Source organism: Chlorocebus sabaeus, chromosome 20 (assembly GCF_047675955.1).
Source record: "Chlorocebus sabaeus isolate Y175 chromosome 20, mChlSab1.0.hap1, whole genome shotgun sequence".
Classification (NCBI taxonomy): domain Eukaryota; kingdom Metazoa; phylum Chordata; class Mammalia; order Primates; family Cercopithecidae; genus Chlorocebus; species Chlorocebus sabaeus.
The window spans coordinates 120,258,874-120,274,291 of NC_132923.1; the positions used below are offsets into that span (position 1 = coordinate 120,258,874).

Consider the following 15,418-nt stretch of genomic DNA (forward strand, 5'->3'; position numbering starts at 1 on the left):
AATCCCGTGATATTCTCGTAGTTAGATGGAACCTTATGGGAAAGCAAGCACCTGAGGGGAGATGGAGACTGGAGCTTCAAACCCAGGAACCATTACAATTGCACCTTCAAACATACGGACAAGCCTGCCAACATTCTTGGGATGGCTAGAACAGCTTGGGAAAACTGTTCAAGAACTATAATTATCAAGAATATTTCAGAAAGGCTGGGCGCGGTGGCTCACGTCTTTAATAGTATGAAAAAGATAGCCGTTGACTAATAGCGGCTCTTATCTTTCCTAAAAAAATTAAAAATCCAGCTTGAAAAGATGCAAATGTTTTTAAGTAACTTTATTGTATACCAAAACAAAGCTAAAAGAATTTTAACACAAAATGCAAAAAATCCAGTACTCAATAAGTTACAATTCGCAATGTCTAACACCAAATCAAATAATGTTAAGAATGCAGAGAGACAGAAAAATTATAATCCATGCTGAGACAGGGGAAAAAAATCAAGCTACTTAAACTGACATAGAAAGGACACGTCAGACGAGAATTAAAAAACATTAGAAAGGACACAGATGACAGAGTTGTAGACAAGGACATTGAAACAAATATAACTATTTTCCTTGTATTAAAGAAGCTAGGCTGGGTGCAGTGGGTCATGCTTGTAATCCCAGCACTTTGGGAGTCCAAGGTGGGCGGGTCACCTGAGGCTAGGAGTTCAAGACCAGCCCAGCCAACGTGGTGAAACCCTGTATCTAGGAAAAATACGAAAATTAGCTGGGCATGGAGGCACACGCCTGTAATCCCAGCTACTCAGGAGGATCACTTGGGAGATGGGAGGGTCACCTGGGTCTAGGAGTTTGTTGCTGCAGTGAACCAAGATCATGTCACTGCACTCCATTCTGGATGACCAAGTAAGACCCTGTCTCAAAGAATAAAAGCAAAATAAATAATAAAAGGATTTTGGTCAATGTCTTAATATACTTCTTGCTGTAAATCAATGTTATACTGGCATGTTTTCCCCCACTGGGAAGGCACGTTAGTTTTTGTTTGTTTGTTTGTTTCTTTTTAGACAGGGTCTAGCTCTGCTGCTCAACCTGGAGTGCGATGGTGTGATCAGAGCTCACTGTAGCCTCAAACTCCCAGGCTCAAGGGATCCTCCTGCGTCAGCCTCCTGAATAGCCAGGACTACAGGCACATGTCACCACACTCAACTATTTTGTGTGTGTGTGTGTGTGTGTGTGTGTAGATGGAGTCTCACTATGTTGCCCAGGCTGGTCTCAAACTCCTGGGCCCAAGTTATTCTCACACTTTGGCCTCCCAAAATATTGGAATTACAGGTGTAAGCCACCACACCTGCCCCATGTTGGCTTTTCACTTAACTTGAGGACAAGTTTGGTATTCATAACTCCTAACCCCACTCTCCTTTTCTATGTGTAGGTTGCTTTGTGTTATAATCTCTATATACATATTGTGTCCTTGTCACTTATGATTTTCATTCTAACTCCACAGGTTTTCTTTTCAATTTGTCACAATCACTGAAATAATTTATGTATATCTCTTTAAATACATGTAGGGGCCACCTAATTTGGAATGACTTATAAAATGTTACTCTATGTTTGAAGCAGTTTTTATGGAACACTAATGATTTGCATTGAGCCAAAGTCATTGGCCTGAGGATATATTTTCAGAGAGAGCATAGTAAAAACCAATGTCATGACTCTGTGGTGGTTGGTGGTGATCGACAGCATTCCTGTGCAAAGGGGTTTAGTTGGAGCGAAACTGAAGTTTTAAAGACAGGCATACATAGGCAGAAGAGAAGTGATCCCCTGATGTACCTCTTCACTTCCTATGTATCAATTCTTCTCTGGTTTTGTGAGACTGAGATAGGGAGACTCTTTTTTTTTTTTTTTTTTGAGACGGAGTCTTGCTTTGTCGCCCAGGGTGGAGTGCAGTGGCCGGATCTCAGCTCACTGCAAGCTCCGCCTCGATAGGGAGACTCTTATGGAATATCTGTCCTTTCCCTTCAGCTGCCTGACTTTCCTGGGCTCCTGGCTGGCCTACACATGTGTAACGATGGTCACTTCCACATTCATGACAAACAGAGGGGAGGAGACCAACAAACTGCATATCCTACATGGTAACCTGAAACTAGACTGTGTGATAGTATTAGTTTGTGAGGTATATCAGAAACTATATGATTTTAGTCCTTTTAAGTTTATTCAGGTTTATTTTAAAGGCTAGCATATGCTTTATCCTATAGAATGTCCTATGTATACTTGAGAAGAAGTATACTCTGTTTTTGTTGATATGTAATATGTAAATGAAACCTTACGGGTAGCAGCTCTCAGAGAGAAGAAACCCTCAAAGTTTCTTTCAGACGTTTACAGGTGTCAGACTCTCAGTTAATCTTCCCTAGATCTGGGCAAGGAAAGACTTGGCTGTGTCAATGCAGATTCCCTACAGATGCAAATCTCCCCAGGAAAAGACAACTCTGCAGGGCTACTTCTGCAGCTGGCTTTCTGAACAGACATCTCAAAATATGTCAAAGAAATGTATTTTGGGGTAAAATATTTTTAATTCCTTCACATCTACAGCCTGATACACCTGCCGTTTCAACGCACCATTGTTGGTGGCAACTCCATTCTTCCCTACACTCAAGCCAGAAAAACAGATTCTCCTTGAGGTTAGTCTTTTTCTCACAGCACACATCCAATGTATCAGAAAAATCATGTTTCCTGTTTGGTTAATTACAGACTTTGATCTGCCCAATCTTTCTCTTTCTTGGTCTCTGAATTTTGGCAAAAGAGTCGCCTGATACAGGCGGGATCGATTCGACTGAGGATTCTCAAAACCGTCAGACATTTCAGAGCCTTAATCTCGGGGTTGGGGTTTGGGCCGCCCTTGAACACTTTTGGGGGGCCTCCCTGTCAAAATCAGCCTGGCCAGGCCTGTCTTCAAGGCCCAGGGGCAGGGCCAGGTTCTCCCGATGCTTCTTGAAGCTTCTCCCGCCGGGTGGGCAGCCACCCTCCCCTTCCCTCTGACCTGCAGAGAAGCTTCAGGGGGCATTTATTCAATTTGTTAGGAGCCCTCCAGGCGCAGGTGCGCGGTGACTCTGTGGTTCTCACCACACCCGCTGCCCTCCTTGGTCCTCTCGCTGTCTCAAGCGGGCAGTAATATTCCGGGTGAGCCTGGGCTCCGAAGACACCCAGTCAGGGAGGGACCGGTAGGGAAGGGCACCAGCCCCTTAGGCCCTTCTCAGTAGGGATCCGAAAAAGGTCTTGAAGAAGTAGAAAGGGAGAGTTGGCAGTAGATCAAAGGGAAAGAAGGAAATCCTAGGAGATTTCCTATCTGAAGGCACCATGAAGAGAAAGTCCGCCTCCGCTGGAGAGCCGCCTCACGACGCAGGTGAACCGAGTTCCGGTCTCCATTGGAGACCAAATCAGTTGACTTTGGCTTGACTCCTAGTGAAGAAGCCACCTTTGTCCTCCCCTGTTTAGCTCTTGATCCTAAAGCACTTGATTGTCTCTCCCGCGCTTTCGATGCATTTCAGGGATGCAACTGGGAAATTTGTTTTTAATGCACTTACTTGAAGGAAGAATATTTTAAAGTATTTTTGCAAAGAAAAATATTTCCTTTTGCACTGAAGACATTCAGATGTGAGGAAAATCACTAGGCTGGGGAAAGCAAATGCTGTTGAGAATGTCTCACAAACACGAATTACTCGTCAGCAGGTAGGTTTGACCCTCAGGTTGGGCACATTTTAAGTGCACTGTTGGAACTTGAGATGAATCTAGGACATTCATGATTATTATTTTTAGCTTTTTAGTAAAATTTAATATTTTAAATTTAAATACACATTCTGAAAATTGTATAAGCAGCACAAGACACCGGCTTTATGCCATATTTACAAACATAGGAAAGAAAGATGCTATTTTAAACGACAATGCTGCTGCCGGACGCAGTGTCTCACGCCTGTAATCCCAGCACTTTGGGAGGCCAAGTAGGGTGGATCACGAGGTCAGGAGATCGAGACCATCCTGGCTAACACAGTGAAACCCCATCTACTAAAAACATAAAAAAGTAGCCGGGCATAGTGGTGGGCGCCTGTAATCCCAGCTACTTGGGAGGCTGAGGCAGGAGAATGGCATGAACCCAGGAGGTGGAGTTTGCAGTGATCTGAGATCGCGCCACTGCACTTCAGCCTGGGTGATAGAGCCAGACTCCCTCTCAAAAGAAAAAAAGACAAACAAAAACAAAAAAATGACAATGCTTCATAAATGGGAACATTTTTAAAGTACCTAGAGAAAAAAAGTTAACCTCGAATTCTATGCAAAAATAAAATCTCAAAACTGTGAGTGAAATAAGGACTTTGAAAAAAATATAAAAGATAAAGAATTCACCAACCCACCCTACAAGAAATCTTTTTTTTTTTTTTTTTTTTTTTTTTTTTGAGACGGAATCTCGCTTTGTAGCCCAGGCTGGAGTGCAGTGGCCGGATCTCAGCTCACTGCAAGCTCCGCCTCCTGGGTTCACGCCATTCTCTGGCCTCAGCCTCCAGAGTAGCTGGGACTACAGGCGCCCGCCACCTCGCCCGGCTAGTTTTTTGTATTTTTTAGTATAGACGGGGTTTCACCGTGTTAGCCAGGATGGTCTTGATCTCCTGACCTCGTGATCCGCCCATCTCGGCCTCCCAAAGTGCTGGGATTACAGGCTTGAGCCACCGCGCCCGGCCTACAAGAAATCTTAGGAGTCCTCCAGGCAGAAGCAAAAGGATACCAGATAAAAATGTGAACCTACACAAACAAATGAATATTGGATATGGCATTTAGAAAGCATGGACTACACATTTTCTTATAATTTAAATCTTTTTTTTCTTTATTTTATTTTTTTTTTTTTGAGACAGAGTCTCGCTCTGTCACCCAGGTTCGAGTGCAGTGGCGCGATCTCCACTCACTGCAAGCTCCGCCTCCCGGGTTCATGCCATTCTCCTGCCTCAGCCTCTTGAGTAGCTGGGACTACAGGCACCCGCCACCGCGCCCGGCTAATTTTTTGTATAGTTTTTTAGTAGAGACCGGGTTTCACCGTGTTAGCCAGGATGGTCTCGATCTCCTGACCTCGTGATCCACTAGCCTCGGCCTCCCAAAGTGCTGGGATTATAGGCGTGAGCCACCACCCCCCGCCGCCAATTTAAATCTTTAAAAAAAATATTTGACCTAGGCCGGGCGCGGTGGCTCACGCCTGTAATCCCAGCACTTTGGGAGGCTGAGACGGGCAGATCACGAGGTCAGGAGATCGAGACCATCCTGGCTAACACGGTGAAACCCCGTCTCTATTAAAAATACAAAAAAAAAAAAAAAATTAGCTGGGCGTAGTGTCGGGCGCCTGTAGTCCCAGCTACTCGGGAGGCTGAGCCAGGAGAATGGCCTAAAAGTAAAAGTAATAATAATCACAGAGCTTATACTGCATAAAGTAAAAATACATAACACTAGGATAAAGGCCAGAAAGGGAGGTAAAATGACACTTGAAAGCAGACTACGATAAATTAAAGATGTATCCCAGAAACCCTAAAGCAGCCTCTGAAATAAAAAAAGGGTTATACCTAAAAAGCAACAAAGGAGAGAAAACGGAATGAAATAAAAGCTATGTCAATACTATGCTGGAACAACTACTCTCCAGGCCTCTATCCTATAGAAATACACCACTGGCCAATGAGAAGTGTACAAGAACGATGACTGCAGCTTTATTTGTAATCATAAAATAATAGGACGAACGTAATTTTAAAGATACATGAAAAGGGTTTTATTTATTTAACACACAGATAATTGAACAAACAATTGAAGCAAGTCCTTTGTCAAAAGGAACACAGAGGGTCATGATGATGCTACTCCTCCAGGGATTTCAGGGTTCCCAGATGCCTAGTTTTCTGCCTAATTCTTCTGGAAGATGTTATTCTCGGGGAGCAATAGGTCCTCGAGTTTGGGGCTCTTTCAGGTTCTCTCTCCATTTCCCGATTCTGCTACAATAAACAAACAAACAAAAGCAATTCTCACTTCCAGAAGACCCCGCCGGTGCCTCTGCACGAGCCTTTCAGGAGGTCTGGATGTCTGGTCCACCGCTCCCCGGCTTCTTTCCCAGCTTTTGCTTTTCCCTTCCCCTGCTCTCGCCCTGCCGCCCCACGGCCCGACCACTGCCCAGCTGAGCCCCCGCGGTTCCACTGGGAAGAAGATGCGCCGGAGGCCCAGCCAGTTGTCCGCCCTGCGGGGTGCCCAGACATCAACGCTCTGTAAAAAGAACCTCCCCATGGAAAAAATCTCTTGATTTCCACTCTCAGGGTTCTTCAAAGGACTAAAAGCTAAAGGCGACGATGAATTCATTCGACAAGTCCTAGTCGTGCGCCCTGGCGAGTGCCAGACCCTGCTCCCCGCAAGGGGACCCACGAACGACCCTCACCACCACCTCTGCCCTGGTGGAGCCCCCGTGCGGAACACAGGATCCGAAGATGGCAGCAGAAGCTCCTCAGCAGCCCCGAAAGCGACTGGCCAGGGTGGGCACAGGCTCCTTCACTGGGTGAAGGCGGCGCAAAGAACGGGAAGAACCATCCCGGGAGCCCACCGGGCGTTCAGCTTCCCTTGAGCTCCCAGGCGACTCGGGCTCGGTAGCCCACCGGGGAGTTTCCGGAAGCTCCTGAAGCAGGCGAGGGGCGGGGCGGGCGAAGGCCATTCGGCTGTTCCTCTGGCTCCAGAATCTCCTAACGCGCAGGTGTCCAACGTGACCAGCGCGACTCACCGCTCTAATCTCTCTGGTTTTCCAAGGGCTTGTTCAGTCGTCCTGCCGGGCAGGCCCTGAGAACGGACGGAAAGGAGTAAGTTTAATGAGTGGCCCTTCCTGCATCGCCCTGTAAAGCCGGCAGCGGTTGTCTCTGTGGCGCAATCGGTTAGCGCGTTCGGCTGTTAACCGAAAGGTTGGTGGTTCGAGCCCACCCAGGGACGATTCTTGGAGCTTTTAAAGCATTCACGCATTGTCAATCACTAGACAAATGGACAGGATTTTATCTTCCGGAGTCCCAAGACACTCATTTTTGACTGATCCATGTCAAGGCCCAGCCCACCTCCCCGACCAGATTCTTAACCGGGTATATCCTGAAACAGAGACCAAGGAACCCACTTCTGGTGTGATAAAATTCTAATTCAGTCTGTTATACGCTTAAACGAGTAATTTACATGCCTCCATTTTTTCATATTTTAGTAGTAGGAGTCCAGTATTACCTCCAGGACGTGCCTGGATTTCCTGATTGCTCTATCAATAATGTGACCAGCGGAATGATTCATCATGATAGGGATCCTCTTCATCATTTTTGAAAACAGTATTTTTCCTCAGTTTGTGCAGGATTTATTTAACCCTTTTCAAAATGTTTTTGATAGCCAGGCATGGTGGCACACACCTGTAATCCCAGCTACTTGGGAGGCTGAGGCAGGAGAATTGTTTGAACTTGGGAGGTGGAGGCTGCAGTGAGCTGAGATCGCACCACTACACTCCAGCCTGGAGCGGACTCCAGAGCGAGATTCCATCTAAAAAAAAAAAGAAAAATTGTTTTTGAGATGAAGTTGGTTTCACGGTTTTAGGATTACAAAGAACGCTGCAGTCACCATTCTTGTACACATATCTTTTGTCATTGTGGAAATGTCTACACCACAGATCTTTCTATAGTGTAGAGAGCTGGGTGCGCCATTGCTACATTATAGTGCTTATATAATGCTTCTAATTTGAGTCCATTCTGCAAATGTATCTTTCAGGAGAGCAGCACCAAATCATATCCCAATATGAATATTTGTAAGAGGAACAATGTGCAGATGTGCAGTTGAGCTTCGTGCCTCTCCATGGGGCCCGTGTTCATAAAATGGTGGCATTAGCAATCATCTGAGAGTGGAGTTTGTGGCTCTCTGACGTCAAAAGCTGAAGCAGAGGACATGAAAACCCTCACTGCACATCCTCTGTAGTCTAGCCGGAATCATTCCTAGGTCGACAGTCTCTTAGGAGGGAATGCTGCTTGCTTGTTTTGTCAAAACCACGAAAGGGAGGGAAAGCATCAGGCTGTTGGTTGATAACAGTAGTGAAGCAAGTCTTTTCAAAGGCTTGGTTTGTTTACCCTTAGGAAAAAATCCTAATTCTTACCAGATGGTGCCATGCATTTCCAGGTTCTTGGTGTACCAAAGAAAGAACTGTGCGTGACACACACAAAGCAGCAAAGCAAAGCAAAAGTTTATTAAGCACAGTAACACTCTCAGAGTAGGGAGAGTGGGCTGGCCTCTGGGAGATGAGATCTGTATGAGTTTGGTGTACTCTGGGTCTTTTTATGTGTGGTGGTTTTTCTTCTCTTCACAGGGATGCCCAATCGTTAGCCAGTGTTTGTCTTTTGATTGATAGGTGGGTTGCTTAGTTACTTTGCCCCTTGTGTGCTTGCACGTTGCCTCCATCCCATACTTTTAAGTACACGCATGATATGCAATCCATATGCATGAGTTGTAATGAGCTGATTATCATATGGAGTCATGTTAAGGATACTTTTTTTCTCAATGCCTAACTCTCAGGAGCTGCCCTTTTACTGGTTTGGAACTTGCTGGCCATGGGGTCCTTGCTTGCTGTTTTTTTGTTTGTTTGTTTGTTTGCTTTTTGAGACAGAGTCTTGCCCTGTTGTCCAGTCTGGAGTGCAGTGGCGCAACCTCAGCTCACTGCAACCTCTGCCTCCTGGGTTCAAGCGATGCTCCTTGAACCCCAAGTAGCTGGGAGTACAGGAGTACTCCACCATGCCCAGCTAATTTTTTGTATTTTTGGTAGAGACGGGGTTTTGCCATGTTTTCCAGGCTGGTCTCAAACTCCTGACCTCAGGTGATCTGCCCGCCTTGGCCTCTCAAAGTGCTGGGATTACAGGTGTGAGCCACCGAGCCTGGGCTTGCTTGCTTTCTTTAATCTTGCTTTTTGTTTTGGCTGCTCAACTTCTGCCTTTTATCTTGCTTCTTGCTCTCCCACCCCATCACCTTGCTTCTGTTTCTGCTTTTACTCATTCTGCCTTTTATACAACTTCCAATTCCCTCTGCTGTTCTCCTGCCTCATAATGGCAGTTAGTGAGGGAGGGGTTTTTAGGGGGCATGTGCGACCTCCTAGCCTGCCACAGGCAGAAATAGCTTTCAAGGTTTCTCTGCGGTACTGTCAGCCAAGAGAGAGTCCGTTCAGTTGGTTGTAGGGCCTAGGGCTTATTTGTGTTTCTCAATCCTGACAAGGTAAGGCCAGATTAATGCAGATTCTCTGCAGGTGTAAATTTCCCCTACAAAAGACAGTTTTGCAGAGTTATTTCTGTTTGCTGGCTCTCTGACAGCCATCTTAAAATATGCCAAAGAAATATATTTTGGGATAAAATATTTTGATTTTCTTCTTCTATCTACAGCTTCACCATGCTGACAGCCTCCAGTCCAAGCGTACCTGAAGCCTTTCTTTTTAAAAAGTTTTCCCACCCTCCTGACTGCCTTCAGACTCTGCCAAAACACAAGTCACAGTAACTGACTCCCTGCTATAGCAAGCTCGGAATAAATAGCCTTTGCTTTTTTCCATTTGGTTGGTCCTTGTTTATTTGCAGAAGCTTCAGTGTAGAGTTGACAAGGACTCCATCTTTCACCACATCTCAGTATTTTCCTCTGAGCCCTTTTCTCTGTTAGTTCTTGGCCTGCCAAGTCCAGTTTTAGAAAAGAATACTGTTGAGTCTAGTTTAGCAAGAGTCCTCCCAACCACTTTTGATAGCTAATCAAATTCCTCTTAGTAATTTTCCATCCACTGACTTTCTTATCTTGCCAATTTGCTATAATCTTCAACTCCTCCTGCTGTATTTGAGGTTAAGCTCAGTTCTCTGTTTGCCTCTCTTGCCTATTGTAGCACATACAATAAAATCTGTCTCATGTTTTTAACAAGTGTCCAGTGCAGTCCCTCAGAAACTACCTTTGCAAAATTATGACAATAAGAGAAAGCTGACGTGGCTGGTCCCATCTTGGTTCTAGCCTCACAGGCTAGCTGGCTTTGCTCATTCATGTGCAATTTCTCCCAAGCTGTCTTTGGGAAAAATTGAGTTTATAGTTTAAATCGGGTTCCCCATCCCCCAGGGCCACAAGACAGCTACTGGTCCATGGCCTGTTAGGAACCCAGCTGAACAGCAGGAGGTGAGCTGCAGGCCTTCAAGCATTACCACCTGAGCTCTTGTCAGATCTGCATCAGCATTAGATGCTCATCGGAGCTCGGACCCTATTGGGAACTGCGCATGTGAGGGATCCAGATTGCGCACTCCTTATGAGACTGTAACTAATGCCTGATGATGCGAGGTGGAACAGTTTCATCTGGAAACCATCCACCACCCCCTTTCATGGAAAAATTGTCTTCTGTGAAACCAGTCCCTGGTGCCAAAAAGCTTGGGGATAGCCAGAAAGATTGGTTTAAATGATAACCTTCCCCAAAACTAAATTACCCCTGTAAAACTCATGAAAGGCCGCCAAGTTAGAAGGATGAAAGAGGCCTGAATTCTACTAAGATGTATGCCTTGTTAAATAATTACCAGCCATTATTCCAGAGGTCGCAAGATTTGCAGCTTCCCCAATAACTGCTGTGAAGAACATCACTATTGTAGAACCTAAGATTGGCCTCTTGAATTGTCTTTTCAGGCTTTTGCATTTCTGACTACTGGATGGCACCATTTGGCCCGAAAATCAACCAGTCCCTTAGCCCCCACCCAGAAGCTGATTCAATGCAGGAGGGTCATTTTCACCCCACCGTGATTTCATCCCCAACAATCAGCACTGCCCAAGTCCTAGCCCCCTCCCCACCAAACTATCTGAAACACCCATTACCTCCAAGCCTTCAGTGAGATTGATTTGGGTAACAACTCTGTCTCCCACATGTCGTGGCTGGCCTGTGTCAATGAAACTCTTTATTGCAAAGCCATGGTCTCTATGAATTGATTTTGTGTGTACACTGGGCAGGAAGAACCCATCAGGCGGTTACATCTGCAGGATGGTGCCAGTTCTTTCCACAAAGGCTGGTCAGATACCCAGAAAGTATTTCTCCACTACTGCCTGGACAATGTGTCTCCCTGTCAATCTCCAGGGAACGGGGTCTGGATCAAGTATTTAGTATTCAGCAGTTACTACACTGTCATCTAATCCCTCATTTTTAATACTTTGCCATGCCTTCCAGTGGCCTAACTGGCCACCATGCCACAAAATCTTTACTTTATGATCTCCAAGGAGAACACTCCACTTGTTGTTTTGTGATTTGAGCAATGGAATAGAATCTGATGCTGGTGGGCTGCGAGAAGTCCCCAGAAACTGGGGGGGATCTCGACCCCAGCTGTAGTGTCCAGGCTCTTGACACCACCTTAAGAATGAAGTCAAGGATGAGTCAGCAAATAGTGAAAGGAGAGATTTATTGCGAAGCAAAAAGTACACACTCAAGAAAGGGGAGTTTGGGCATACCGGAGAGAGAACAATGGGTTCTGGGGTTTCATCTTGATGGGTTTCTTCAACCAAGGAGTGGAATATTCATGAAAATTTCCAGGTAAAGGTGCAGATTTCTCAGAACTGTGGTTCCATCCATTTTTACATCAAATAATGGTCTCAGAACTGTCATGGTACTGGTGGGTATGTGATTTAGTATGTTAATGAGCATATGAGGGGATAGGTAAAACCTACGTCTAATCCAGCACCACCTTGGGTGCAGTCTTAGCCAGCTTGGTCCACGCTCTGGTTTTTCAGCGTCTTATCAGCCCATGGCCTCAAGTCATGTGAATCTACTGCCTAAAATTTGTTATCCTGTGACCACCCTATATTACTCCTGTCTCAAATCTACTTCTAAATATTCAAATGGTCTTTGAATTTAGCATCCCAACTTTGCTAACTTCACAGTGTTTCCTGCGTAATATGTAAGAAAAGATGATCCAGACATTTGTTATTCATCTCAAATAAGATGTATCCCGGGTATTTGTGTCAAATTGGGATTATTTTTGTTTTGTCTTTGCAGAATATAAAAAACTAACATAAGGTAAGGACTAAGGTCTGGAGATGGCTGTGCAAGAGCTGACAAAGTCCAACACCACGCTTGAGAGTGTCCAAACATCTCTTCCGGGGCAGCATATTTTTCTACAATACTGAGTTTGGAAAACAACAACATCAAAACACAAAAAAACAAAACAAAACAAAAAACCCTACAACATTCATGAAACTAGACAACTGTCTTTATAACATTATCAGTGATAAAACCAGTAAGGAAGGCTGGTTTGCAGTCATCCGACCTGCCTCTTTACTTTCATAAATACGGTTTCTCTCTGCTATTAAACGGCTTCCAATTTCAAACGGAACGCTACATCACAAGGATAAGGATGTGAAGAGAACCGGTTTCCTTTGTAATCCTAAACGTTCCGCACAGGAGTTTTTGCGAATTAAAAGCCATTATTTGAAGAGGGGTGCCCAGGATCCATCTGACCGCGGAAAAGTCTCCGCAACACAGGCTAAGTATCTGCTTCTTTGGGAGAGAACAGACGCCAGGGCGGGAGGGGAAAAGGGAGAGACAGATGTCACTTCCCCTTGCCGGCTCCTGCAGCGGATTGGTCAGCTGAGTGACACAAAGGCAGACGGGGACTGGGAAAGACACTGTCGGTGACATCACGGGTAGGGCGACTTCTATGTAGATGAGGCAGCGCAGGGGCTGCTGCTTGGCCACCTGCTGCTTCGCCACGAAGGAGTTTCCATGCCGTGGAGCGGGTTGAGGACCGCTGGTCGGACCTGAGAATCCCAGCTGTGTGTCAGGGCTAGAAGGGCTCGGGAGTGCGCGTGGCAAGTGACCGTGAGTGTAAAGGGTGAGGCGTATGAGGCTGTGGTGGGGCGGAGGGGTAGAAACTCATACTTACCTGGCAGGGGAGATACCATGATCACGAAGGTGGTTTTCCCAGGGCGAGGCTTATCCATTGCACTCCGGATGTGCTGACCCCTGCGATTTCCCCAAATGTGGGAAACTCGACTGCATAATTTGTGGTAGTGGGGGACTGCGTTCGCGCTTTCCCCTGCCTTTTTGTGGTTTAAAGAACAGGTTGTATCCTGAAGGTTACTTATTTTCATAGTTTGAAGTTTTTCAATCTAAGTGTAATTTTGAAGTGGAAGGCATGAGAATAGGAAGTGTAGCATGTCGCGTCTCCGCCTGAGGTGAAGTGTCAGCCACGAACTATCTTGAGCGGGGCTGCACAGCTTTTTCCTTTCTAAGAGGTGCCTGCTTTATTGCAGAGATTGGTCCAAGGTCTCCAGTCTCTGGGGTTCTCATGCTCTGTGAAAATATCCGTGTTTTTCTAGCCCCAGTAACCTTTTACACAGCCTCTGCTTCTAACCGTAGCCCCCACAGGAGTGTGTAGGATTTCTGTGCTAACGGTGAATGTGTTCTCACCTCCTAGAGCCAGGTAGAAACTACGCAGAGGGGCGCTGTTCTTTGGGAAGAAAGCAGGGCCTTTGGGGCTCTACTGTCCCCGTTGGGTTGTAGACATAACACGCTTACTTTGGGTAGGGGAACGGCTCTGCCGGCGTCCAGGTGCCCTAGCGCATATTCATCCAGGCCCGCAGGTCAGAACCGCAGTCTCACCTGTCTTGGCCAAAATGCGCTGCGATCCTTCCTGAAGTATAGGCGGGAAGTTTTATGTGGAGCCGGGTCCAGTTTCCTCCTATCTCCTGCCGTTTACATATCTTGTCTTTCTTCAGACTTTGTTTAAGCAACGGCTTCTTGTTTGAGGTCTCGCTTACACGTCCTAGATCCATTGCCAGGCAACTTTCTAGATAGCACCCCGACCCATCCTTCCCACCTTCAAGCAGCCCTTTGGTATTTCTGGTGCCAGTGTCCTCCCTCGTTCCTCTTCAGGCCCTCGCTTATCACCTTCATGGACAGAAAATACTTAGCCCTCTCTCAACCTGCGGTTTACACCTGACACGCGTCAGTACCCTGGCAAATTCCTTAATACCCCTTCTCAAATTGCACTGTATATGCATCTCTTTTTAACTCCCAGAAGTATCTGATTGGTTTTGTCCCTGCACTACACGAATTCCACTACAGAAGAAAACCCCAGGGCTAGCGATGGCGGTTCTGAGCATTGTGCCGGCCTCTCCCAGGGTATGTTTTCTGACCTCACCTACTTCTGATCAACTGAGGTCAGGAGTTCGAGACCAACCTGACCAACATGGTGAAACTCTGTCTCTACTAAAAATACATTAAAAAAAAAAAAAAAAAAAAAAAAAAAAAGAATAGCCGGGCGTGATGGTGTGTGTCTGTAATCCCAACTACTCAGGAGGCTGAGGCAGGAGAATCACTTGAACCCGGGAGGCGGAGGTTGCAGTAAGCTGAGATCGCACCATTGCACCCCAGCCTGGGTAACAGAGCAAGACTGTCTAAAAAAAAAAAAAGAGAGAGAAAAAAAATTAGTGCATCTGAGACACATTATTGGAGACAGTACAATCCTGCATCCAACAGGCACTTGGTGCAGATCTGAACCCACTGAGCTATTGGCTCATGTTTCCCGTGTTCTATTAAGTATCATGAGCAGAAATTGAGCTCTTTGGCTTTTACCCACTAAGTACGGCTATAGGACAGGACTCTGTCTCACACACACACATTATTGCATCATTATTTTTTGCCATCAGTGTGGGTTTTTGGTTTTGAGGTTATGAAGTGAATTTCTGGGGACAGTCTCTGTTGGGTCGCGTTGACCCTTGTCCCTGTTGACATGACAGCTAATCTGGTCTGTGAGTCTTTTTTATTATCTGTTTATTGTCCTGAGAATAATGGTATTTCCTGATCCTTGAGACTGCAGCAATGATAAGTTGTTCAGATCTTGTCTTTCCAATGTTTGGTTAAAATATTATGGGTCCAATAGTTGTCAATATCTGCAAGAGTGGCATCTCTATTACAAGAGTGATCTTACTACTCAATGTCCCCCCTTCCACCCAACTTTGTTCCAAAGGAGCTCTTGGCTTGAACAAATTTACTATATCTAAAAGACATCTTAGTACAGGAAGAAAACTAAATCTGTAGCATGTAAGGAGCAGTTTTCTTTGATTGGTGTATTCAGGTTTCTAACCAGCTGAAAAATTCAAATACATGTCCTTTAAGGAATAAGTTTAAAGCACACTACAGAAAGGAGAGAAAAGATTTACATGATCACATACAAGCAATGGAATCAGCACTTTTCACAACTATACAAATCAAATTGAATAATCTCCAGAACATTAAGGAAGTTCAGTCCTTAATGAAAATGAAAGAAAAGAAATTATTCACCCACTGTTACATGCCCTAGAAAGAGAATGTCCTGCCTGACTCAAAAGGGTATCACAATATTACTCAGATTTTCAGCAATGAAGGCCCTCC

At 45.5% G+C, this 15,418-nt stretch overlaps 1 protein-coding gene and 2 non-coding genes across 3 annotated transcripts; all 3 read left to right on the forward strand.

Annotated features, from left to right (window-relative positions):
- Positions 1-6,307: 6,307 nt before the first annotated feature.
- Positions 6,308-9,909, forward strand: LOC103225515 (uncharacterized; the record flags this gene model as incomplete). The annotated part of the gene is given in 2 exon segments (XM_073008022.1): positions 6,308-6,848; positions 9,429-9,909. A coding segment is annotated over 1 exon segment (525 nt), but the record flags the coding sequence as incomplete, so codon positions are not given.
- Positions 6,902-6,975, forward strand: TRNAN-GUU (transfer RNA asparagine (anticodon GUU)). Its single transcript has one exon. It is a non-coding gene; the product is annotated as a tRNA-Asn (tRNA).
- Positions 9,910-12,918: 3,009 nt separating the features above from the next.
- LOC119626444 (U1 spliceosomal RNA) lies at positions 12,919-13,082 on the forward strand. Its single transcript, XR_005242599.2, has one exon. It is a non-coding gene; the product is annotated as a U1 spliceosomal RNA (small nuclear RNA).
- The last annotated feature ends 2,336 nt before the right edge of the window (positions 13,083-15,418 follow it).